General features: G+C 41.8%; 1 protein-coding gene across 8 annotated transcripts in view; it reads right to left on the reverse strand.

The window, feature by feature from the left end:
* LOC140200139 (TPR and ankyrin repeat-containing protein 1-like) overlaps positions 1-26,655 on the reverse strand; it is a 152,534-nt gene that overhangs the window by 32,840 nt on the left and 93,039 nt on the right. For all 8 annotated transcript variants that reach the window (XM_072263029.1, XM_072263010.1, XM_072263039.1 and 5 more), the window contains 6 exons: positions 26,397-26,596; positions 23,392-23,529; positions 17,904-18,044; positions 9,742-9,898; positions 7,047-7,135; positions 3,897-4,000 (listed from right to left, as the gene is read on the reverse strand). In XM_072263029.1, coding sequence (XP_072119130.1) covers positions 3,897-4,000; positions 7,047-7,135; positions 9,742-9,898; positions 17,904-18,044; positions 23,392-23,529; positions 26,397-26,596 — 829 coding nt within the window. The remainder of the gene's footprint in view (positions 1-3,896; positions 4,001-7,046; positions 7,136-9,741; positions 9,899-17,903; positions 18,045-23,391; positions 23,530-26,396; positions 26,597-26,655) is intronic.

A 26,655-nucleotide genomic window follows, 5' to 3' on the forward strand; every position in this document is an offset into this window, starting at 1 on the left:
ATCTCTTTCTTGAAAGCAGCCAGAGACTTGGCCTCCACTGCCTTCTGGGGCAGAGCATTTCACATATCCACCACTCTCTGGGTGAAAAAGTTTTTCCTCAACTCCGTTCTAAATGGCCTACCCCTTATTCTTAAACTGTGGCCTCTGGTTCTGGACTCACCCATCAGCAGGAACATGCTTCCTACCTCCAGCGTGTCCAATCCCTTAATAATCTTATATGTTTTAATCAGATCCCCTCTCAGCCTTCTAAATTCCAGTGTATACAAGCCCAGTCACTCCAATCTTTCAACATATGACAGTCATGCCATCCCGGGAATTAACCTTGTGAACCTACGCGGCACTCCCTCAATAGCAGGAATGTCCTTCCTCAAATTTGGAGACCAAAACTGCACACAATACTCCAGGTGTGGTCTCACCAGGGCCCTGTACAGCTGCAGATGGACCTCTTTGCTCCTATACTCAATTCCCCTTGTTATGAAGGCCAGCATGCCATTAGCTTTCTCCACTGCCTGCTGTACCTGCATGCTTGCTTTCAGTGACCGACATACAAGAACACCTAGATCTCGTTGTACTTCCCCTTTTCCTAACTTGACTCCATTTAGATAATAATCTGCCTTCCTGTTCTTACCACCAAAGTGGATAATCTCACATTTATCCACATTAAACTGCATCTGCCATGCATCCACCCACTCACCCAGCCTGTCCAAGTCACCCTGCATTCTCATAGCATCCTCCTCATATTTCACACTGCCACCCAGCTTTGAGTCATCTGCAAATTTGCTAATGTTACTTTTAATCCCTTCATCTAAATCATTAATGTATATTGTAAACAGCTGCGGTCCCATCACTGAACTCTGCAGTACCCCACTGGTCACCGCCTGCCATTCCGAAAGGGACCCGTTAATCGCTACTGTCAGCCAGCCAATTTTCAATCCATGTCAGTACTCTGCCCCCAATACCATGTGCCCTAATTTTGCCCACTAATCTCCTATGTGGGACTTTATCAAAGGCTTTCTGAAGGTCCAGGTACACTACATCCACTGGCTCTCCCTTGCCCATTTTCATAGTTACATCCTCAAAAAAATTCCAGAGGATTAGTCAAGCATGATTTCCCCTTCGTAAATCCATGCTGACTCGGACCTATCCTGTTACTGCTATCTAGATGTGTCCTAATTTCATCTTTTATAATTGACTCCAGCAACTTTCCCACCACTGACGTCAGGCTAACCGGTCTATAATTCCCTGTTTTCTCTCTTCCTCCCTTCCTGAGAAATGGGACAACATTAGCCACCCTCCAATCCACAGGAACTGATCCTGAATCTATAGAACATTGGAAAATGATTACCAATGCATCCACGATTTCTAAAGCCACCTCCTTAAGTACCCTGGGATGCAGACCATCAGGTCCCGGGGATTTACCAGCCTTCAGACCCAACAGTCTATCCAACACCATTTCTTGCCTAATATAAATTTCCTTCAGTTCATCCATTACCCTAGGTCCTTTGGCCACTATTATATCTGGGAGATTGTTTGTGTCTTCCCTAGTGAAGACAGATCCAAAGTACCTGTTCAACTCGTCTGCCATTTCCTTGTTCCCCATAATAAATTCACCCCTTAACTTATTTTTTTCCTTTTCACATACCTAAAGAAGCTTTTACTATCCTCCTTTATATTCTTGGCTGGCTTACCTCATCTTTTCTCCCTGTATTGCCTTTTTAGTTATCTTCTGTTGCTCTTTAAGTTTCCCAGTCCTCTGGCTTCCCGCTCATCTTTGCTATGTTATACTTCTTCCCTTTTATTTTTATACTGTCCTTTACTTCCCTTGTCAGCCACAGCCTCCACGGTTGCCCAATTATGGATGTGGAGGCTTTGGTTAAGGTGCAGAGGAGATTTACCAGGATGCTGCTTGCTTTGAAGGACTTGCTATGAGGAGATGTCAGACCAGCTGGGGCAGCGGAGGCTGAAGGAAGATTTGATAAAATTTATAAAACTATGTGTGCCATTGGTGTACAACCAGTACCTTTTCCCCAAATCTGAAATGTTTAGCACTGGAAGGCATGTATTTATGTTGAGAGTGTGAAAGTGCAAGTGAGCTGTGTGGGGCAAGTTAGTCAGTCAGTCGTTTATTTAATTGATTGATTGATTGACACAGAGAGTGATGTGGGCCTGGAATGTACTGCTAGGGTGGTGGTAAAGGCAGAGAGCATAGGATCGTTTAAGACAATTTTAGATAGGCACATAAATATGCAGAAATGTGCAGGAAAAGGAATGTTATATAACTTGTTGACTCTCCACTTGGCTTTGGACCAACATTATTTTGGCTGCTGTTTATTGATTACAGCTCAGCGTTCCACACCATCATTCCTTCAGTATTAATCAACAAGCTTCAAAACCTGAGTCTACGTTCCTCCGTCGGCAACTTGATCGTGGACTTCCACATCGGGAGCCATGGTCAGTGCAGATCAGGAATAGCATCTCCTCCTCACTGACAATCAGGACTGGTGCACCTCAAGGATGCATGCTTAGCCCAATGCTCTATTCATTCGACACCCATGAGTGTGTAGCTAGGTACAGCGCAAACACCATCTATAAATTTGTTGATGACACAACTGCTGTATGCAGAATTTCAGATGGTGATGAGGAGGCATACAAGAGTGAGATAATCGGCTGGCTGAGTGGTGTTGCAACAATAACCTTGTACTCAACGTCAGTGAGACCAAGTAATTAATTGTCGACTTCAGGAAGAAGTCGAGGGAACATACATCAGTCCTCATCAAGGGGTCAGTAGTGGAAAGGGTTAGTGGTTTCAAGTTCCTGGGTGTCAGCAACTCACAGGATCCATCTTGGGTACAACTTATTGAAGCAATTTTGAAGAAGGCAAGCGCAGAACGTTGTAAACTCAGTCAGCTGTGTCATGGGCACCAGCCACCCTACTATCGAGGACACCTTCAAAAGGTGTCATCCATGATTAAGTACCCCATCAGCCAGAACATGCCCTTTTCTCATTACTACCATCAGAGAGGAGGTACAGGAGCCTGAAGACACACACTCAAGAGCTTTGGGACCAATTTCTTCCCCTCTGACTTCACATTTCTGAATGGTCAATGAATCCATGAACAATACCTCACTATTTTCCCTCTCTTTTTGCAGGATACTATTTATTGAATTAAAATTTTTGAAAATATATATTATTGTAATTTAGCATTTTTATGTACTGTACTACAAAATAACAAAGTTCATGACATATGTTTGTGACAATAAACCTAATTCTGGTCCCATGTCTTAGCATAAGAGCGAGAATTGCAGAGTATGAGTATGGCAGCAGAATACTGCTCAGCCATCACACTGTTGCTGCGTATGGACGCTACAAAATGCATTGCTGTTACTCACCAGTTCACTATGACATGACTTACACGACCATAAAAGAAAGGAGCAGCAGGTGCCTTAGAACATCACCACCTCCAAGTCATACACGATCCTGACCACGAAATGTATTACTGCTCAAAGTTCCAGAACTTCCTTCCTCCTACCCAACAGCATCTTTCAAGAGCAATTAAGGATCAGCAGTAAATGAGAACCTTGCCAAAGATAATCATTTTCCCAAAAGAAATAAAATAAAAAGCTTATGGCTAGATTTGAATTAAACCAAATTAGGAACTTCCAAACAAGGAGGTTGATCTACTGGCTGGTAAAACATATACATACAAAAAGGTACCAAAGTAGCTTTGACAGGGGAAAATTATTCAGGACCAAGCAGAAATAACCGTATTTAAAAAGTAATGTACTGAAGCAGAATTCAAATGTTGATTCTTGATTTGCGGTCAGCACAGAGGATGATACACCACATCATAAAGATGGGCACTAATATTGTCAATATGAAAACCAACAGGGCTTACCTTGAGCTTTTTTTCTTGACTTGTACATTGAGAACAGCATCATGAGCTTGTGCTAGTTTCTCTTTTTCCAACTCTCCACCCTTCTGATAGCATTTGGCAGCAACCTATGAAGTTATAAATGGAGCTTATACACATTGCAGGAAATTGACAACGTAATTATAAGTAACTCAAATATAAAACTAATTTCCATGCTACTGGACAGTTAAAACGCTACATGCATCAACATATTGAAAACCATGTGCCTCAACAGAATAAAATTACCTTCAATAATCATCCTCATTTTAGCAAAACAGCCATAAATGCAATGAAACACCAAAGTGCTTTGAAACTAGGAAAAAGTAGCCACTGGCTCAGTCAAAGATGTATGTTTAAAGAACATCTTAAGAAATGTTAGAGAGAATTATGGACAGAATTCCAGAGCTTCAGCCACCAAGGTTATTTTTAGAGCTGCTCCTAACTTTGCTACTAGAACATTCCACATTGCAAAGTCATTTGTGTCGGTAGTTATCTTTCTTAGCAAATATTTGAAAATGCTTTCAAATGGTTGAAAATGTCAAAGTGCTGGAAATTGTACATTAGAGCCAATATTGACAAGCTACTTCCGTCATGCCATGTCAAATTTAAGGAATTGTAAGTTCTCAGATCTTTTTTGTGGACCATTCATAATAACTACATTCAGAAAGTTTACTTCACTGAACACTGGTGAAATTGAGAGGGTAGTTTCTGGTCTCAGTATATAATGTGAGAAAGGCAGAATGAGGAAATACATGAAATATACAGCCAGTCTGATCAAAGAAATTACTGCTCTATTTCGCCGTCCATCCAGGACTAAACATTGCTCTTTAGCTTGTTAAAAGAAATGTTAGCCGAAGTGAGGTAAGATTTTACTTTCAGAGCAACTTCTTAACACTACTGTGAATTAAACAAGGTGTTGTTGGCTTACATTTTATTTCAACACGATACGATAAATTCTAACATTTTACTGAAGTATTGGTTAACCTGTTTATTTCACGTGACAAATGAAAATAAAGAATCTAATTTGTGATAATTTGATCTGGAAAAGGCTTCATTTTTACCTCATTTTCACACTTCCACATAGACAGATCCTGAGCAGATTCCATCAATTGTTGAAGGAGGCAAAGGGAACTTTTAGTCCAAGACAAAGATGTAGTGTAGACATTGACTGATGTTTCTCATGCTCTGAATTGATCAAAGCGTTTGAGTAATTTGAGAAACACTTTGGCAGTTGCAAAATGTTTGCAGGAACCAGAGACTTTTAACCCCAGAGGCATTTCCCCAGGTCCTTCTAATACTTGGAGATATCCATTTCATTACTTCTTACATTATAGTGGTAAATTCACTAGCTGTTAATTTTTTTATGTTTATATTATTATAGGATTCGTTAAGGTTGTTATAGCCAGTGGTGGTAGTGGGGATAAGCTCTCACTACCTATTAAATGCTACCAATGTGTCTGAAATAGCCTCTGACAACCAACTTCAGGTCCTGGTCTTCATGTACGACTCAGCTACTAAGCCCAGCAGGTCAGTTTCTACTGACTGGAGAAGGGGCAAAGGTGGGTTACTGAGATCTTAAAACCAGTTCCTTCGGGCAGATGGGGTTTGTCAGCTCATCTAAGAGAAGGAAAACTCTGATCTCAAACCTCTGCTGCCTTGCGCTATACCTACTCATGGGGAAGGCTTTGGGAGTAAACCCCACAGAAAAATTCAGAACTGTACTCCAACGTTCAGTTCAGCACTGACTGGCAACCCCTGTGACTCACCTGGTGCTTAACTGTATTGGTCTCTGCCATTCCTTTGGATTCATCAGCTGTATGGAGAGGGGGAGCTTGCTATATGGGCAACAACTTGCTCTCCATATCGTACTGCCCTGGCTTGTGTATCGTGACAGCTGGGAGGCAACATCCATAGTTGACCCCCACCAATGGAGAACCCCATAATGTTTTAGAGAGTGTGGGATAGAGACAGGGTGAAGGAGAGAACTCTAACTTTGAGCCAAGCATGGTGACAGAGGTTGATACAATAGGAACATTTTAAAGGCGCTTTAAAGGCGGATATAAGAAAAATGGAGGGTTATGGGCTGTGTAGGAGGGAAAGGTTAGATTGATTGTGGAGTAGGTTTACATAGGTAGACACAACATTGTGGCCATAAGGGCCCATACTGTGCTGTACTGTTCTGTTTAGAGGCAGCATTTCTACTACAGTGTCCTGCAAACTGGGAGGACAAGAGAAGAGACTTCTGGGCAACTGAGATAGTGAGTGAGTGGGCAAGAACATGGCAGATGAGGAATGGCGTGGATCAATGTGAACTTTCCCACTTCAGTAGAAAAAATAAAAATATTGTGTATTTTTAAATGATGTAAGGCTAGAAAATGTCAATGCAGATAGAGATTTGGCTGTTCTTGCACATGTGTAGGTATAGCAAGTGGTAAAGAAAGCAAATGGTTTATTAACCTTCCTCATAACAGGATTTAAGAAAAGGAGCAAAGCGTCTTCTTCCCACGTTTTCAAACAGCCTTGCTGAATCCACATTTGGAGACTTACATGCAGTTTTCATCTCCTTTAAAGGTATATTTGTCATCAGACGGAGTGCAACTATTGTTCACTAGACTGAGTCCTGGAACTGTCGAAGTGCAATATGAGAAGTGATTAGGCTGACTAGGTTGGTAACCATAAGAGCCTAGAAAAACAATAAGTGGATCAAAGAGAAATTTCAAAATTCTAATAGGGCTAAAAAGACCGGATACAGCAGGATATTTCCACTGGGCAAGGTACCTTGAATGAGAAACCAAATGGCTTTATGAAGATGGAAAATAACGTCAATGGGTGGTAAAACTTGTGCATTTGCTGCTTACGGAGGGGCTATGAAGAACAAGTCACTGACTATATTTAAGGTCAGAGATAAGAAAGGCTTTATGCCAGAGCACGTTGGAATAGTTACTCAGACAGAGCAAGTTCAAAGGACCAAATGGCCCATTCCTGTCCTATTCTCCGTGTTTCTACATAAATCTTCAGTTTATATACACGGGATTATAAAATAATGGAATTTGAGAACACAGCTTGTAGACGTTTGTAGATTCATTGCAAGCCACAAACCAAGGTTCACAATTTGATGAAAATTTTAGCTCTCACCTTCCAACACTGATGTTTTGCAAAGTAGTCGCCTCTTTCTGTCCATTCTTGTTTTGTCGAAGTTTTAACAAACATGCTGTCATCGAGCTCTGCAAAAGGAAATTATTTCAGGTGAACAGCAGCCCACTTTACCCCGATAAGAGATATCAACTTCTCAATATATTGGTATCAAGACAATACAGTACTCCAATCATTTGGAAAGAAGCAGAGCTTATTTCACATGACAAGTGAAGGTGCTTTGTACCTTCCCTGTACTGTACACCATTATCCGCTAGTTCAACTAGCAGGTCTCTTCTTTAAGCCAGAGGGCATGGGCTCAAGCTTGCAAGGTAGTGTGGGATAGAATAACTCACTTCTCCCACAGGTGAATGGTCACTAACCTGAAATATGAACCTTGTTACTTTCTTTATAAATGCTGCCTGACCTATTCTATATTTCCAGAATTTTCTGCTTTATCCTGGCAACTGAATTTTATATTTAATAATTGAGATATAACCTGGAATAGGCGCTTCTGGTTCTTCGAGCTGCGCTGCCCAGCAGCCCCCGATTTAACCTTTCCCTAATCACGGGACAATTTACAATGACCAATTAACCCCATCTGGTACGTCTTTGGACTGTGGGAGGAAACTAGAGCACCCAAGGAATTTGATTTCAGAATATTTATCATTTATAACAGCTGGCACATCAGATTACAGTGGTCTATATAAATTTTAGTAAGGCCTTTTATAAGATTTCACATGGTATGCTGCTCTGGGAGGTTAGATCGCATGAATCCATGGAAGATACACAGTAGGCTTGATGGTAGAAAGCCAAAGGGGATTGGCTGATTTGAGGCCCATAACTAGTTGTCTGCCTCGGAAGTCAGCGTTGCGCCTATTGTTTCTGTCATCTATATAAATGTTTATTACAATTAATAAGGCACGTTTAATAAGTTTGCAAATCACACTAAAACAGGTGGCGTAGTGGATAGTGAGGGTGGTTATCAAAAATTACACGGAAGTATTGACCAGCAGAGCACGTGAGCTAAAAGTGGCAAATGCAGATTAATTCAGGTAAGTGCAAGGCAATGTTGTAGGACAGATCAAGTGCATGGTTCCTTGAAAGTGGAATCACTGTTAGGTAGGGTAGTGAAGAAGGCACTCTAGACTTCATCAGTCAGGGAACTGAGTGTAAAACCTGGGAGTACTTTGTTCAGTTCAGTTTTGGTCACTCCACTATAGGAAAAAACTGGAAAGAGTGCATAAAAGATTCAGAAAGATGTTACCAATACTTGAAGGACTAACTTATAGGGAGAGGTTGGACAGACCAAGACTTCATTCCATGGAGCACAGGAGACTGGGAGGATCCTTATAGAGGTGTATAAAATCAAAAGGGACATGGATAGGTGAATGCACTCAGTGTTTTTCCAGGGTTGGGCAATCAAGAACTAGAAGACAACTAAGGTTTAACATGAGAGGGGGAAGATTTAATCTGAACTTGAGGGCATTTTTTTTTAAAAAACACAAAGGGTGGTATGCATGTGAGACAAGCTGCTGCAGGAAGTGGTGGAGGCGGGTACAAAAGCACATTTTAAAAGACAGTTGTACAAGTAGGAAAGGTTCAGAGAGAAATGGGCTGAATACTGACAAATAGAACTAGAATAGATGTAAATGGACCAGAAGGACTGAAGGGTCTGTTTCTTTGTTGTACAATTCTATTGCAACAGACCACTGACTAGGCTGCATTGCAGTACTGTCTACAATATTATAAGGAGGATGCGATTAAGCTAGAAAGAGTGCAGAAAAGATGCACAAGGATGCTACCTGGTTCAGAGGACTTGAGTTATCAGGAGAGTTTGGGTAGGCTCATCCCATTTTCCTTGGAGTGAAAGAAGCTGGGAGATGACTTGATAGGGGTATATAAAGTTATGAGAAACACAGATTGAGTTGATAGCCGGAGTCTGTTTCAAATGGTAGGGGTATCTAGAAGTAGAAGAGCTTTAAAGGGGTCTGAGGGGTAAACCTGCCATGCAAAGCATAGTTGGTATCTGGAATGAGCTGCCAAAGGAGGTATTGGAGACAGGAGCAGTAACACCATTTAACAGGCATCTTGACAGATACTTGAATGAACAAAGAATTAACTGATGCAGGCAAGTGGGTTTAGGCACAAGAGTCAAAACAGATGTGGTGAGCTTAATTTTATGACTCTATGAAGTCATTACAATGAGAAACACGTAAAGTTTAGGTTTTTCTCTCTTCTTCTGTTCTGATAATGAGATATAGGCATCCGTTAGTCTCGTGAGACCATGGATTTGCGCCTTGGAAGGTTTCCAGAGCGCAGGCCTGGGCAAGGTTGTATGGAAGACCGGCAGTTGCCCAAGCTGCAAGTCTCCCCTCTCCACGCCACTGATGTTATCCAAGGGAAGGGCACTAGGGCCGATACAGCTTGGCACCAGTGTCGTCGCAGAGCAATGTGTGGTTAAGTGCCTTGCTCAAGGACACAACACGCTACCTCAGCTGAGGCTCAAACTAACGACCTTTAGATCACTAGACAAACGCCTTAACCACTTGGCCATGCGCCAACACATAATGGTCCTGATAATTAAATTGAAGTATTTGGCAGAATCGTCTTTGAGCCTTGTGGTCTGCAGATACCCTTCCTTAATAAATATACTAAGAGATATGACCTACTTTATTCTCTACAACTGTTTTCCTACCTTTATCTTCATTGGTTTTGACAACATTGACAAACTGTCCTTTGATGAAGTATTCAAAGGCTGGGGCACGTTTTCCTTTGTTTTCATCAAATATCCACAGGTTCACCCTTGCTCTTGTGAAGGCTGTGTACAACTGTTTTAGTTCACAATTCAGCAGCTAACACACAGAAAGAAAGCATGTTAATCATTATGAGCAGCACAGTAACCATTACTTGTCCTTCTACTGTGACACTTCCTGTATGAACTGTGATTAAAGTTAATAAATTATTGAAAATTCCAAAAGCATAGAATCTTAAGAGTGAGAAGAGTGGTCCATGACCACAGGACAATACTGATCAATTGGTAAATTGGCCAGAGGAATAAATGGCAGTTGGTATTTAATTCTGAAAAATGTGGAATCGTGAATTTAGGAATGATTAATAAGGTCAGAAGACACAAAACAAGTGATAAAACTATAAGTTGAACACAGCAACTTTGGTATACAAAGATCTTTGAAAACAGCTACAGAGGTAGATAAAGTGGTGAAAAAGCCACCCTGGAAACGATTCTCATTAGCTGGGACACAGAATACAGGAGCTGGGAAATTATAGAACAAATAACTAAGTCATTAGTGAGGCCACAAGTGGAGCACTGTGTGTATTTCTGGTCACCACACTGTAAGAATAATTCAATAACACTGGGAAGGTTGCAGAGAAGATTACTAGGATGTCGCCCTGGATAAAGTATTTCAATTATTAGGAGAAACTGGATATGCTGGGACTATTTCTTTTGGAGCAAAAAGGCTGAGAGAAGACCTGAAATTTGAGAGATAGTGAGGCCTTGGTTAAGAATGAGGTGCATAGCAGGTATAGGCAGCAAGGGAAAATGAGTAACTGGTGGGGTTATAAAAAATGGAAGAGAACACTTAAGGAGGAAATCAGGAGACTCAAGAAGACATGAGGTACCTCTAGCAGACAAGGTGAAGGAGAATCCCAAAGGCTTCAACATACATATTAAGAGCTAAAGGATAGCAAGGAGCAAAACTGGTCCTCTACGAGAGTAGAGTGGTCATCTATACATGGAGCCGAAAGAGATGGGGGCAAACCTGAAATGTTTTTTTGCATCTGTATTTACCCAGGAGATGGTCAGAGTCTACAGAAGTGCAGCAAAACAGCAGACGGAAACGGACCATGGGGGCGGAGGTGATTGCTGTCTTGCAGTAAACTAGGGTGGATAAATCCTCAGGGTCTGACGAGGTGTTCCCTTGGAAAAGCCAGAGAGTGTAAGCAGATGGCTGTCTCTCTGACTGGGGGCCTGTGGCTAGTGGTGTGCCTCAGAGATTGGTGCTGAGTCCACTGTTTGTTATCTACATCAACGATCTGGATGATAATGTGGTAAACTGTGGATGATACCGAGATTGGGGGATGTAGTGGACAGTGAGGGAAGCTATCCAAGCTTGCAGTGGTATGGAAAAATGGGCTGAAAAATGGCATGTGGAATTTAATGCAGACAGTGTGAGGTGTTGCATGTTGAGAAGACAGATCAGTGTAGGACTGAAGACGGTGAGCAGTAGAGCACTGCAGAGTGTGGTAGAATGGATGGAATTGGGAAAACTGACCCTTACAAGTGGTGTCACAGGTAGATGGGGTATAAAGAAAGCTTCTAGCATCTTGGCCTTCATAAATCAAAGTACTGAGTACAGGATTTAGGATATCATGTTGAAGTTGTTTAAGACGTTGGTGACACCTAGTTTGAAGAATTGTGTGCTGTTCTAGTCATCTACCTACAGGAAGAATATCAATAAGATTGAAAAACTGCAGAGAAAATTTACAAGGACGTTGTTGGGACTTGAGGACCTGAGTTATAGGGGAAAGATTGAATAGGTTTGGACTTTATTCCCTAGAGTGTACGAGAATTTGAAAGATCTGAACAAAATTATGAGGGGTATAGATAGGGTAAATGCAAGAAGGTGTTTTCCACTGAGGTTGGGTGAGACTACAACTAGAGGTCATCTGTTAAGGGTGATAGATCAAATACTTAAGGGGAACATGAGGGTGAACTTCTTCACCCAGAGAGTGGTGAGAATGTGGAACAAACTACCAGGAGAAGTGGTGGATACAGATTTAAGTTCAACATTTTAGAGAAATTTGGTTAAGTACAAGGAAGGGCGAGGTATGGAGGGTTATGGCCAGGTCAGGTCTATGGGATCAGGCAGAATAATACTTTGGCATGGACTACATGCCTCCAAGAGAACCACAACCTTGATGTGGTTTGGAGGTTTGCATGCCTCAATGACCCAGCCAGCTATGCTGCCTGGAGTCAGGGCTTTATGCTTTGGCACTGGGGAAGGTCACCCATGTCGAACAGGTCAAAGCGTAGAGGACAGACTGAGAATGGTCCACTGGTCCTTTAGGTTTGGGGTTCAGCTCAGGGCTAACAACCCTGGCAGGTGAAAGAAAATTTTTATGGAAACAGCAATGAAGAGTCTATATTTGAGTGTGATACTGGTATAAGTCGCTGGAGAGATTGCGGTGGCATTAACGATGATCTTTCAAGAATTGATAGATTCTGGCATTGTACCAGATGATTGGAAAATTGCAAATGTTACTCCGCTATTTAAGAAAGGTGGGAGGCAGCAGAAAGAAAATTATAGACCTGTTAGCCTGACATCAGTGGTTGGGAAGTTGTTGGAATCGATTGTTAGGGATGAGATTACGGAGTACCTGGAGGCACATGACAAGACAGGTCAAAGCCAGCATAGTTTCCTGAAAGGAAAATCCTGCCTGACAAACCTACTGCAATTCTTTGAGGAAATTACAAGCAGGGCAGACAACGTAGATGCAGTAGATGTGGTGTATTTAGATTTTCAGAAGGCCTTTGACAAGGTGCCGCACATGAGGCTGCTCAGCAAGATAAGAGACCATGGAATTACAGGGAAGCTACTTGTGTGGGTGCAGCATTGGCTGGTCAGCAGAAAACAGAGAGTGGGAATAAAGAGATCCTATTCTGGCTGGCTGCCGGTTACCAGTGGAGTTCCACAGGGGTTGGTGTTGGGACTGCTGCTTTTTACGATGTATGTCAATGATTTGGACTATGGGATTAATGGATTTGTGGCTTAATTTGCTGATGATACAAAGATAGGTGGAGGAGCAGGTAGTGTTGAGGAAACAGAGAGACTGAGATAGTTTAGGGGAATGGGCAAAGAAGTGGCAAATGAAATAGTGTTGGAAAGAGTATGATCATGCACTTTGGTGGAAAAAATAAACAGGCAGACTATTATTTAGGTGAGGAGAGAATTCAAAATGCAGAGATGCAAAGGGACTTGGGAGTCCTTGTGCAAGATACTCTAAAGGTTAACCTCCAGGCTGAGTCGGTTGTGAAGAAGGCGAATGCAATGTTGGCATTCATTTCTAGAGGTATAGAATATAAGAGCAGGGATGTGATGATGACGCTCTATAAGGCACTCTTGAGACCACACTTAGGAGTCTTGTGTGAAGTTTTGGGCTCCTTATTTTCGAAAGGATATACTGACATTGGAGATGATTCAGAGAAGATTCACGACAATGATTCCAGGAATGAAAGGGTTACCGTATGAAGAACATCTGGCAGCTCTTGGGTTGTATTCCTTGGAGTTCAGGAGAATGAGGGGGGATCTCATAGAAACATTCCGAATGTTAAAAGGCTAGAACAGATTAGTTACGGCAAAGTTATTTCCCATGGTAGGGGATTCTAGGACAAGAGGGCATGATTTCAGAATTGAAGGATGTCCTTTTAGAACTGAGATACGGAGAAATTAGTCAGCGGGTGGTAAATCTGTGGAATTTGTCGCCATGAGCGGCTGTGGAGGCCAAGACATTGGGTGTATTTAAGGCAGAAATAGATTCTTGATTAGCCAGGGCATCAAAGGGTATGGGGTGAAAGCAGGGGAGTGGGGATGACTGGAAGAATTGGATCAGCCCATGACTGAATGGCGGAGCAGACTTGATGGGGCGAAAGTCCACTTCTGCTCCTATATCTTATGGTCTTATTATTCCTGAGACTCCACCTGGGACTTGCATGGCTGACAGTAGTGAAAACTGAGAGGAAGGTTTGCCAACTACCAAGGATGGAGCAACTTCATTATTGCCCTAAATACCAGCAGTGTAACAGGCTCTAAGCATGGACTAGATGGGCAGAAGGGCCCGCTTCTGTGCTGTAGTGTTCTATGTCTCAAGAAGGGAATAGAAATGGAGATATTAAAAAAAAAAACCTTTTCCCTTAGCTGAGAAGTCAATGACCTGAGGGCGTAGTTTTAAGGAAGGCATAGGGTGATTTGAAGAAGATTGTTTTCCATCTGTGAAGTGGCTGAGATCCGCAAAACACCGCCAAGGAGGTGATGGAAGTAGATAATCTTGCAAAGCAGTATTCAGATGAAAGGTTGGATTCCAAAACAAAGAAGGTTGTGTGTGTGATAGCTAACATGGACAAAATGGACTGAAGGGCCTGCTTCAACGTTAAATAACATGACCAAAATTAATCAACCATAAAACAGATCAAAGTTAATTACTCAAATGCATCCTTTACTTCATAATATCCAGATTAGGAATGAAACAATTGGGGATTCTATTTCTATACCAGACTTGGCTGTTATTGCTTCACAAGGATAGATTACACTACAGGACATAGCAAAGACATGTAAAAAGGGCAATGTTATGATAGTCACAGAGGATTTCAACATGCAGGTAGGTTTGGAAAATCACATTGGTGCTGGATCGCAAGAGAAGGAAATTGTACAATGAATATAAGATGGCTTTTTAGAACAGCTTGTGATTGAGCCCACTAGAGAAAGGCATATTTGGATTGGATGTGGTGAAATGAACCAGATTTGATTAGAGCTTAAGGTAAAAGAACCATTAGGAGACAGTGATCATAATATGATAAAAATTAACCCTACAGTTTGAGAGGGAGAACCTAAAATCAGATGTATCAGTTCTACAGTGGTGTGAAGGGAAGTACAGAGGCATGATAAAGGAGCTGGCCAACATTGATTGGAAGAGGACACTAGCAGGGATGACAGCAAAACAGCAATGGCTGGAGTTTCTGGGAGCAATTCCAAAGGCACACGAAAGACTTGTGCCAAAGAAGTATTCCAAAGGGAGGATAAGGCAACTGTAGCTGACAAGGGAAGCCAAAGACAGTATTAAGCAAAAGAGGGCATATGGTATAGCAAAAAATAATAGGATGTTAGAAGAATAGAAAAGTTTTAAAAACCAACAAAAGGCAAATAAAAAAGCAATAGGAAGAGAAAAGCTGAAATATTAAGGTTTGTTGGCCAAGAATATAAAAGAGGATACCAGAAGTAGTAATGGGGGTCATAGAGTCTTGTAAAAGTACTCAGCCCCAAGCCCTTTGTTCACGTACTGTAGAAATGGAAGAAAACTTAATAAGTATTTTGCGTTGGTCTTCGCTGTGGAAGACACTAGCAGTATGCCAAAAAACCTGTGACAAACGTCTAAACCTCTTTTTGACACAAAATGGAAGGCAATGAAGACTCAGTAGTTTGTTTAAAAAATTAGATGGTACTCCATGCAAACTTGAACATATTGGGTTGTGAAACCGCAGGAAAGTCGTGAAAGCAGTGAAGAGATTTTCACAACCAATCTTTAAAACATGTTAGGATTTTGAATATTTTTGTAGCATTGGAAGTATAAATTAATGTAAATTAATGTTCAGGGGACAGAAGTGAATGTAGTTGCTATTACCATGGAGGAGGTGCTTGGGAAGCTGAAAGGTCATACAGTAGGTAAGACACCTGGACCAGATGGACTACACCCCAAGGTTCTGAAAGAGGCAGCTGAAGAGATTTTGGAGGCATAGTAGTGACCCTTCAAAAATTGCAGGATTCTCGAAAGATTCCGAAAAGACTAGAAAATTGTAAATGTCACTTCACTCTTTAAGAAGGCAGGAGGGAGGAGAAGATGGCAGCGCGCTGCGCGTGCGCAGCTCTCTGGTGAAAAATGATGTTGTATCTGTTAAATAGGGGCTGTGGACAATTCTGATTTGATGGAGAATGGACGTGAAATCACAGAGGAACATCTGGAGAAATTTCTGAAACGCCCATCCGCTGCTGTCGTTACTGTGTGGTCAGGAATCTTTCGGAGGGTAGGCCTCAAAATCCCGGGCCTTGCCTACTTTTGGCGACCGAGAAGGAGGTCAAATCGCTCGGACAGAGATGGCGCTCAGTACTCGGTGTCGGAGAGCTGATCAGAGCTTGAAGTTTTTGGATGACTCAGAGTCAGATTATGGTCGGCATGGCAGGGAGAGTTTTTCTTCCCTCTCCCAACTGCGTGAGATGTGGTACATTTGAGAAACTTTGAACTTTACTGTGCTCATGGACTTTCTTCATCAAGTTATGTATTGTGCACTGTTGTAATTATATGTATAATTATGTGGTTTTGTCAGTTTTTTCAGTCTTGGTTTGTCCTGTGTTTTGTGATATCACACCGGAGGAAATAATGTATCATTTCTTAATGCATGCATTACTAAATGACAATAAAAGAGGACTACGTGTCTTCATAATCTAAAATTATTGACCAGATAGCCTGAATTCAGTGGTTGGGAAGATGTTGGAGCTCCATTATTAACCATGAATTTTTGGGATGCAGGGAGGCATATGATAAAATTGGGGAAATCGTACATGACAAATCTATTGGAACTCCTTGAGGAAAGAACAGGCAGGAAAGACAAAGGAGAATCAGTGGATGTTGTTTACTTGGATTTTCAGGCTTTTGACAAGGTGCCGCACATGAGGCTGCTTAACAAGAGCCCATTGTAACACAGAAAAGATACTAGCATGGATAGAAGGTTGGCAGAGGGAAAGAGAGGGAATAAAGGGAGACTTTTCTGGTTGGCTGCTAGTGACTCGTGGGTGTTGGGAACGCCTCTTTTGATGTTATACGGATAATGGAATTGATAGCTTTCTGGCCAAGTTTGTGGTCAATACAAAGACGGGTGGAGGGGTAGGCAGCATTGGCATCTGCAGAAAAATTTAGATAGATTGGGAGAATGAGCAAAAAAGTGGCAGATGGAATATAGCATAGGGAAGTATACAGTCATACACTTTGGTAGAAGGAATAAAGGAGCAGATTACTTTCTGAATGAGGAGAAAATTCAGAAATCCAGGGTGTTCATGATTCCCTAAAGCTTAACTTACAAGTTGAGTTGGTGGTAAGGAAGGCAAATGTAACGACAGGATTCATTTCAAAAGGACGAGAATACAAGAGCAAGGATGTAATGTAATATAATGTAATAAGGTGTTGGTCAGGCTGCACCTGGAGTATTATGAGCAATTTTGAGCCCTTCATCTAGGAAAGGATGTGCTGGCATTGAAGTAGGTCCAGAGGAGTTTAATGATAATGAAAGGGTTAATGTATGAGAAGCATTTGTCAGCTTTGGCTTGTACTTGCTTGAGTTTAGAAGAATAGGGTGGGGGGGGAAGCATCTCACTGAAACATATCAAATGTTAAAAGGATTAGATAGAATGGATGTGGAGAGGACGTTTCCTCTTGTGAAGGGGTCTAGGATCAGAATAGAAGGATGTCCCTTACTACAACAATGGCATGGATTTCTTTAGCCAGAGGGTGGTGAATCTGTGGAACTCATTGCTGTAGACAGCTGTAGAGGCCAAGCTATTGGGTATATTTAAAGCAGAGGTTGATAGTTTCTTGATTAGTAGGGATGTCAAAGGTTACAGGGGAAAGACCAGAGAACAAGGTTGGGAGGGATAATAAAATTAAGCATGATTGAATGGTGACACAGATGTGATGGATGAAAGGTCTAATTCCGTTCCTGTGTCTTATGGATTGCCTGTGATAGTGCTCAAGAATATCCGCACGATGAGGCTCTTTCGCTGAACAGCACACTGTATCCGTAACAGAGTGATATTATTTACCTGAGAGTAGCCAAACATATTGGGGACAAAAATAAAACAATGGGGTTAGACCTTACACCTAATGACTGTGACAAAATGGCTGTGTGGATTACAACAACTCACAAATGAACTAGCCTGTGACAAAAGCAGTTCTGCAGCTTCAGTAGCAACTAGTTCAGAATGATGTGGAATGCAGTGGTACCCACATAGCCATGGTACACTGGAATAAATCCTTCTCATTTATATCTGACAAAATATAGTGTATCAGTTTTACCTTGTGCCGTTCTGAATTGAATGCAAGGGGCCTGCTTTGAGGAACGACATCATCCAAAGGTTGAGCTAGTAATACTTCTTGGTGGTCTTTTGACTGAGGTGAAGGTTGAAAGGAAGAGATGACCCGCCATTCCTTATCAGCCTGCAGAGATAAGAAAAAGAAAGAATATATTCAGTATACTCTTCAGGCATTGATGTTCAGGAAGGATTGTAAGGAGTGCAGGTGGGTGCTATGCATTACAATCAACTCTTCATAACAACCGTCTGCCATGCTTTTTCTCCACTTCCACTGATCACAATCAGTTCTACTCTACTACATGAATAGAACCAAAAATCAAGGAAGTGCAGTTGCTTGAAATCTGTAAAAAAAAATCGGAATCACCTCTTTCTGCTGCTCTTGCTCAGTAGTTCACGAGACAGAAACATTCATAGTTTCAGGCTGATGTCCTTACAACAGGGTTCCCCAACCTTTTTTGCACCGTGGACAGGTTTAATATTGACAATATTCTTGCGGACCCGCCAACCGGGGGGGGGGGGGGGGGGGGATGATGTTAATCATGACCGGAATATAGGTGATAAGTCAACTATAAGTCACTTATAAGTGGCTAATACACTCAATTTCATTTCTAAAAGGGTTTATCTAACACATTTAATATTAAACACACAGCGCATATTTTCCTCGCATGAATATTGATAAGTTAATTATAAGTCAGTAGCATCGTAACATTTGGATATTAAACACACAGCGCACATTTTCCTTGTATGAACATATAAAATCATTGCAACACACCAATATCGCTGAATCAGTGGGTGCCCTGGGCTTGTTTTCCTGCAACAAGACGGTCCCATCAAGGTGTGATGGGAGACCGTGATACTCGAAGGGGGTTCCTTATGTCCAGTCTATTCCGCAATTTAGTTTTCGTTGTATTCATTGCAAAAAAAACTCTGCTTCGCAGTGATATAATGTTGGAAATGGAAGCAACGTTTTCAGTGCTTTCGTGGCTATCTCAGGATATTCAGCCTTGACTTTGATCCAGAATGCCGGCAGAGATGTTATGTCAAACATACTTTTCAGCCCACCATTATTTGCAAGCTCGAGGAGTTGATCTTTTTTCTGCATTGACATGGATGATTCACCGGGGACATTCACAAATGGGTCACGGACCCATTCCTTTGCATGTCTTGAGTCACTGATGACCTTGTGTGCATTCAAGTTCAACAGTGCGTGACAGGGATTGAGGAAAGGTGCAGCTGACTCACATCGCCAAATCCTATCATTTCCTTGCACATGCTTTATGGCCCGGTGGTTGGGCACCACTGCCTTACAACACTATTATGATGAATAGGTACAGAAGCCCAGGCTTTGAAGCTTGTTCTTTGGCACTGATGGGATGATGGCATTGAACCCCAAGCTGCAATTAATATGTAGTAGCATACCACAGGTATTACAGATGTCTTGGAGGTCCAAGATCAACTGGAAAGCTGGTAAGTTTACATCTGCAATAGACCTGCTGTAGCAGTAGGCATATCACAGTGGGTCCAGCTCCTCACTCAGGCAGGAGTTAATTCTAGCCATGATGAACCTCTCAAACCACTTCATCACAGTGGATGTGAGTGCTACTGGGCAACAGTTGTTGAGGAAGCTCACACTGCTCTTCTTGGGCACCGTATGATAGATGCCTCTTTGAAGCATTTGGGAATCTCCAACTACAGTAGTGAGAGGTTGAAGATGGGCTTGAACGCTCCAGTCAGTTGATCGGCACAGGTTTTCAGTACATCCTTCAGGAGCGTGAATGCCAGGACCTGTGACCTTCAATGTAGAGATTCGTTTTGCCAGATGCTGTGGAGATCCGCATGAGTGTAGTTTTAGTCTCTCTTTCAACACATGCATAAAATGCCTTGAGTTTGAGGAATGAAGCACCACAGCCATTTATCTTCAGTTACGCCTTATAGGAGGTAAATGCCATAGCTGCTGTGCATTCCGTTGCGTCTCTTACCTCAAAACAGCTACAACTTCGTAACAACAACCTCTTTCTCAATGTTATCATGACCAAGGAGCTGATTATTGACCAGGAGATTGCAACCAGAGGTCCATGAGTCAATTCTCATTGGAAGATCAGAGGTGGAGAGGGTTAGCCACTTTATATTCTTTGGTGTTATTAATGCTCTTGAATGGAAAATCCTGCAAAAAGTGGTGGATAGAGCCCAGTCCATCATGGGTAAGGCCTTCCCAACCATTGAGCACATCTACATGAAACACAGTCACAGGAAAGCAGCATCCATCACCAGGGACCTCACCACCAGGACATGCTGTCTTCTCACTGCTGCCATCAAGAAATGGGTAAAGGAGTTTCAGGACTCACACCACCAGGTTCAGGAACAGTTACTACCCCTCAACCATCAGGCCCTTGAACCAAAGGGGATAACTTCACTCAGCTTCACTTGCCTCACCAGTGAAATGTTCACACAACCATTGGACTCACTTTCAAGGACTCTTCATCTCATATTCTCAATATTTATTGCTAATTTAGATTATGAAGACACGCAGTCCTCTTTTATTGTCATTTAGTAATGCATGCATTAAGAAATGATACAATATTTCCTCCAGTGTGATATCACAAAAACACAGGACAGACCAAGACTGAAAAAAACTAACAAAACCACATAATTATAACATATAGTTACAACAGTGCAACAATACCATAACTTGATGAAGAAGTCCATGAGCACAGTAAAAGTTCAAAGTCTCTCAAATGTCCCACATCTCACGCAGACGGGAGAAGGAAGAAAAACTCTCCCTGCCATACCGACCACTGTCCGACTCTTAGTCATCCGAAAACTTCGAGCTCTGATCAGCTCTCCGACACCGAGTACTGAGCGCCATCTCTATCCGAATGATTCGACCTCCTTCTCAGTCGCCAACAGCAGGCAAAGCCGGGGATTTTGAGGCCTTCCCTCTGAAAGATTCCCGACCGTGCAGTAACGACAGCAGCGAACAAGCGTTTCAGAAATTTTTCCAGATGTTCCTCTGTGCTTTCACGTCCCTCTACATTAAATCAGAATTGTCCACGGCCCCTATTTAACGGATACGATATCATTTTTCACCAGAGGGCTGCGCACGCGCTCTCCTCCTGCTTTCCTCCTTTTGTATTTGTACAGTTTGTTGTCTGGCTGAACGACCTTTGTGCGGTCTTTCATTGATTCTATTATGGTTATTATCCTATAGATTTACAGAGAATGCCCTCAAAAATATGATGTAAAACCTAACAGCAGAAATGGCTGTGATGCTTCACACCTAGAAGAGCTCAAAGCCTTTTGTGAATGCTTTGAAAGGGAGAATAACAATATGCCTGCACAGATTGCCACAGTATCTGGTGACTCTATATTCTGTCTCAAAGGCTGAGGTCAGGACATCCTTCAGGAGGGTGAACCTGCACAAGACATTAGGTCCCAACGGTGTACCTGGCAAGGTATTGAAAATGGTGTACTGGTTGGAGGGTTTCTTCACTCTCGCTGCCGCAGCTGGCGGGTCCCACGTACTTCAAAAGGGCATCACTCATACTGCTGCCCATGAGAGCAGGGTTAGTTGCCACAAAGACTATCACCCAGTAGCACTCACATTTACTATGTTGAAGTGCTTTGAGAGGTTGGTCATGGCTAGAATTAACTCTTGCCTGAGCAAGGAACTAGACCTTCTTAAACCTGCCTAATGCCACAACAAGTCTATAGCAGATACAATCGCACTGACTCTCCACTCAACTTTGGAGTACCTGGACAACAGCAATACATACATCAGGCTGTTAAATTTATTGACTACAGCTTGGTATTCGACACAATCATTCCCTCACTACTAACAAACCAGCTGAGCCTCTGTATCTTCCTCTCCTTGACAAACCTCATCAGGACAGTGTGTTTAGTCTGATGAGTTATCCCAATTTCCCTTTGTGAAGAAGAGAACAACAGTAATTATGCACCGTCCTCTGGGACATCATCCGTGGCTACAGAGGGTCCAAATGTCTTGGTCAAGCCAGCAGCAATCTCATTTCATGCCTCTCTCAATAACCTGGGGTATTTCCCATCAGGCCCTGGGGACTTATCCACCTTAATGTTCTTCAAGAGACTCAACATCACCTCAGAATGCACATTAGCACATTCCAACAGATCACACTACTCTACTCCTCCTTTGGGAAGTAATGATGCAAAGTACTCATTTAAGACCTCAGTTAGGTACTACACATTGATGCTCATGTTCCCTCCTTTATTCTTGACTGGTCCTACCCTCGCCCTAGTTATCCTCTCGGTACTTGGGATTCTCTATAATCTTACTTGCCAAGGACCAATCATGGATTCTCCTGACTGTCCTATTTCTCATCTTGAGTTTTAAGAAACTCTCCTGAATGTACCTAACAAGTTCTACCCAGTCTAACTATCCTGCACCAAGGGGATCCCAGCCTATACTGGAAAAGTTGACTCACACATGATGATAACCTATTTTTGTACCTTTCTTTAATCTGTCAGCAGTCTGTTCCATTAAACAATTATTAAATATTTTAATTGTTAAACAATTGAAATGTCCTGAAATTGAATGCTTTTGTGTCTCCTGTTGTCAATTTACATTAATTTATACTTCCAATGCCACAAAAATATTCAAAATCCTAACATGTTTAAAGATTGGCTGGGAAAATCTTTTCACTGCTTTCATGACTTTCCTATGGATTCACAGCCCAATACGTTCAAGTTTGCATGCAGTACCATCTAATTTTTTAAACAAACCACTGAGTCTTCGTTGCCTTCCATTTTGTGTCAAAAGGAGGTTTAGACGTTTGTCACAAGTTTTTCCCTCATGTTCTCTGTATACTCAACCTTTGCACATTATTTGAACACTGACTCCAGAGTTTTGGCACCAGTTGGAAACACTTGGTTATGTGTCTGAAAACCTGCATGAAACCAATTTCAATTTTAACAAATTTCAGATTAGGGGCTCTTGAAGTGGTTATTGCAATGTTATTACAGGTCAGGGCGTCAGAGTTCAGAGTTCAATTCTGGTATACTCTGGAAGCAAGTTTGCATGTTCCTTCCCATGCAGGCATGGATTTCCTTTGGGTGCTCCGGTTTCCTCCCACAGTCTAAAGATATGCTCGTTAGTAGGTTAATTTGTTATTGTAAATTGTTCCGTGATTAGGCTAGGGCAGGGGTTCCCAACCTGGGGTTCACCGACCCTTTGCTTAATGGTGTTAGTCCATGGCATAAAAAAGGTTGGGAACCCTGGGCTAGGGTTAAGTTGGTGGGTTGCTGGGCAGCACAGCTCAAAGGGCTGGAAGGACCTATTCCATGCTAAATCTCTAACTAAAATAAATAAAGTCAAAGTGGGGAGACAAATCACTGGGAATTAACTTCCTTTATAACTCAGGTGAGGAAGAGATCAGGAACGGAACTGTAAAGTCTACTGAAAAGGTGATTAGCAATATCAAATGAATAAATATTGTTACCTCAGAATCAGTGAAGAAATTATAAAGGAGGACATCGTCAAATTCCAGACCTTTAGCTTCATATATAGTCAGAACAAGTGCAAGACTTAACTCCTCTGGGATTGTATCCTTGGCTGCTTCATTCACAACCAAAATAACCTGCAAGGTATAATTTTTGAAATTAAAACAAGAATTGCAAGGTTACCTGTCAATTGAAATAAAAACTTTTACAACCACACAACCTCAATAATGATCATTTTTCACAACTCACTTCCCTTGGTAGATTCAACCTTTATACTACATACCTGCTTCAAAGCTCAAGAATATACCATGGCAAAGTAGAATATAAATCCAGATAGGGAATCTTTCTCTATTCCTAAACACCAACCACCTCAATCCACTTACAGCAAAGATAAAAACAAAGAACACTGGAAATACTCAGCAGGTCAGGTAGTATCTGGGCAGACAGAAAGGACATTGTTCAGAAATGCTGATGGTTTCTATGGATGCTTCCTTACCTGCTGATTATTACTTACTTTACCTGTATTTCAGATCTCTTGACCTGTCAAGATTGCAAATGTGTGTCCTTATGATAAATCTAGACAGCAGAATATGTTTGTGAAAATTGCTCCATGCAGCAGCTTGTGTATACCATCAATTGGAACTTGATTGAGATGACTAAGACTATGAGTTTCTGTATAGCCCCTCTTTCAGCTTCTGAACAACAAGATAATTTGACAATTCCAACATATTTGGCTATTTTGTTATTTCTTATTGCTTATACTAACCTATGAGATTTTCCTCCAAGTTATTTATCATAAACAACTGAGGTCCTAGCACTGATCCATTAGTCAAAGACGGCTAATAGGAATTACACCATTAACCTCCATCTCTGTGGCCAAGCCAGTTTGGAATCCAATCTACCAAGTCACTGGGGATCCCACATGCCTTGATTTTGGACACTGTTGGTTGCATTCATTGCATACAACCATGGCAGCAAGACAACCCATCAATCAACCACAATGAAACCTGGGCCATATCATGACACTTCAGTCTCTGGCATGAAAATGAAGACAAGAGGAGGCCACCACCAAAATTAAAACTTAAATCTACATTTGCAGTTAGAACTATACACATTGATCCAATTCATATCAAATGGGTTACAAACTCTATTTCATTCTCTACCAAGCTTTCTAATTAATTTTTGGACAACCACAAATACCGAAACTGGCAATATAATTTGATGGCAGTTGCAAGTTATTTACACCAAATTAAATAAGGCTGAAACTGTCAATTTCTGTGCAAGTTCTACCTGTTTCAACAAGGTCCCATCATTTCCCTCTCCCTATTCTATGAGCATTTCAAAGAGAACCACTTCCCCTTGCAATTCCCTGGTCCACTCTTCAATCTTCCCATGAAATTAGGAAGTGCAACACCTGTGCTTTCCATTCTTCCCTTTTTATCACTCAGGGACCCATAGTCCTATACAGTTAATTTACATGAGGTTTATAAGACAACAATTTAGGTGACAAGGATGAGGAGGCATCAGGTTGTTTGATCAGTGTGACAGTATGCTAAAACTTCACTGAAAACACTTTTATTTGGGCAAATGATCAGTTGTAGACCATACACTGAGGATATCTGGGGTACAGCCGTTCCATGCCATGCTGGTGAAGGGATTGGGAGATTAAAGATTTATTCTGCCAAATTAAACTTTTGATTCTGACTTATCTGCAGGTCTCTCAGTCAATGCTGCAGTATTAACGCAATTAAGCGTTTTCAAGGAATTAACATCAGGTGCTTCCCTAAAGATCATGTTGCAGTTGTGATGATGATGTGTGACTAGGAAGTGCCTGAATGAATTTCTGACTAACATGATTTGACTCCGAGCTGATTCAAATTTCTCCTAGTTAAACTAGTTTTCAGTTGAATAGTGGTAAGAAAGTCAAAATCCAGAGCATTTGCTTTGAATAGATAATTTCTGTTATTATTAGAGTTCGTGAAAACATCGTTTTGATTCTTTTTTGGACTCTGTCAGGAATATAGAAGACGAATCAAGTACTTTCCCATTTGTGAAAATTCCCTTATAATTTTTACGAAAATGAAAATGGCCATTATTTTAAATCATAGCCAATATGATTTATTTTCAATATGCTCACAGAAGCTAGAAGAGATGGCACCAGAGGTTTTCGCAGATCTAGGCAACTTCTTCCAGTTTGTCCATGAAACAGCTTATTCTTCTTTTGTTGTCTCTTTTTTCTTTTCATGGTGGCTGGGGTCTTGTCAGAGCCCATGATCTACAGCTGCAGCTCAAACTATGGTTCTCCATGGGGTGTGGGTTCTCGTTCTTGGACTCGCTGTGCGGCCTGGAAGATGAGTGCCTTCGAGGTGCAGCCCACGGACGACCTGGTTCCTCACTGATGTTACTGACTGAAGTGTCACATGATACCGAAACATTGAGATAGTAGGCGGTGTGCACTGCTGTCGGAAGAAGGGCCCTGCATTCGAGCGATCCTCCCTCTTCCTCTTTTTGATGGTGAGTGCGAGCCTGTTGATTCTTGAGTCGGACGACTCAGAGAAGCGATGCAGAAGATTGTGACAGCAAAATACTAAGCTGCTGGTCTCCTGCTCTTGCTGTTGCAGGAGCACTCTCTCTCTTCCTCACTACTGAGAGAGAGCCTGTCTGAGATACCGAAGTGTTGGGAAGGACTGTAGCTTTTGATGGGACTCTGGATCAAGGTCTCTTGCCAGGCTTTGTGATTGCTTGCATGGTTGGAGGGGAGGTGTTTTGTTTGAACAAGTGGGAGGGGAAGGGTCAATGCTTTTGCTGCTTGTGCATGGGAAGCGAGAGGATGGGTTTTGGGGTTCTGATATTTATTTCATTCATTGGGCATTTTTCTGTTTTGTGTATGTCTGCAAAGAGTGAGAATTTCACACTGTATACATTCTCTGATATTAAATTTAATCATTGATTGGTCGGAATAAACCTGGTGACGTAAAATCCATGCACAGATTAAAGTACATACCTGATGAGCTCCAAATTCTATTGGCTGGGATTTCCGTTTATTTCCTCGAAGCAAAATAGCCAAGTCACTGACACTGCAGGATTCCAGCAGTGAAGGTTTTGGTCCATCAAAGAGCCCAGTGTCTCTTGGCAAGCGATCAAAGGATTCCGGAAAATAATATTGGAGAAGATCCACCACACCCGAAGCCAAATTCAAAATTCCTAAATTTGTAAAAGGAACTTGCATGAATAGATGCAAAGCACACAAAATTTTACACACA

This window comes from Mobula birostris, chromosome 1 (genome assembly GCF_030028105.1).
Source record: "Mobula birostris isolate sMobBir1 chromosome 1, sMobBir1.hap1, whole genome shotgun sequence".
In the NCBI taxonomy this organism is placed as follows: domain Eukaryota; kingdom Metazoa; phylum Chordata; class Chondrichthyes; order Myliobatiformes; family Myliobatidae; genus Mobula; species Mobula birostris.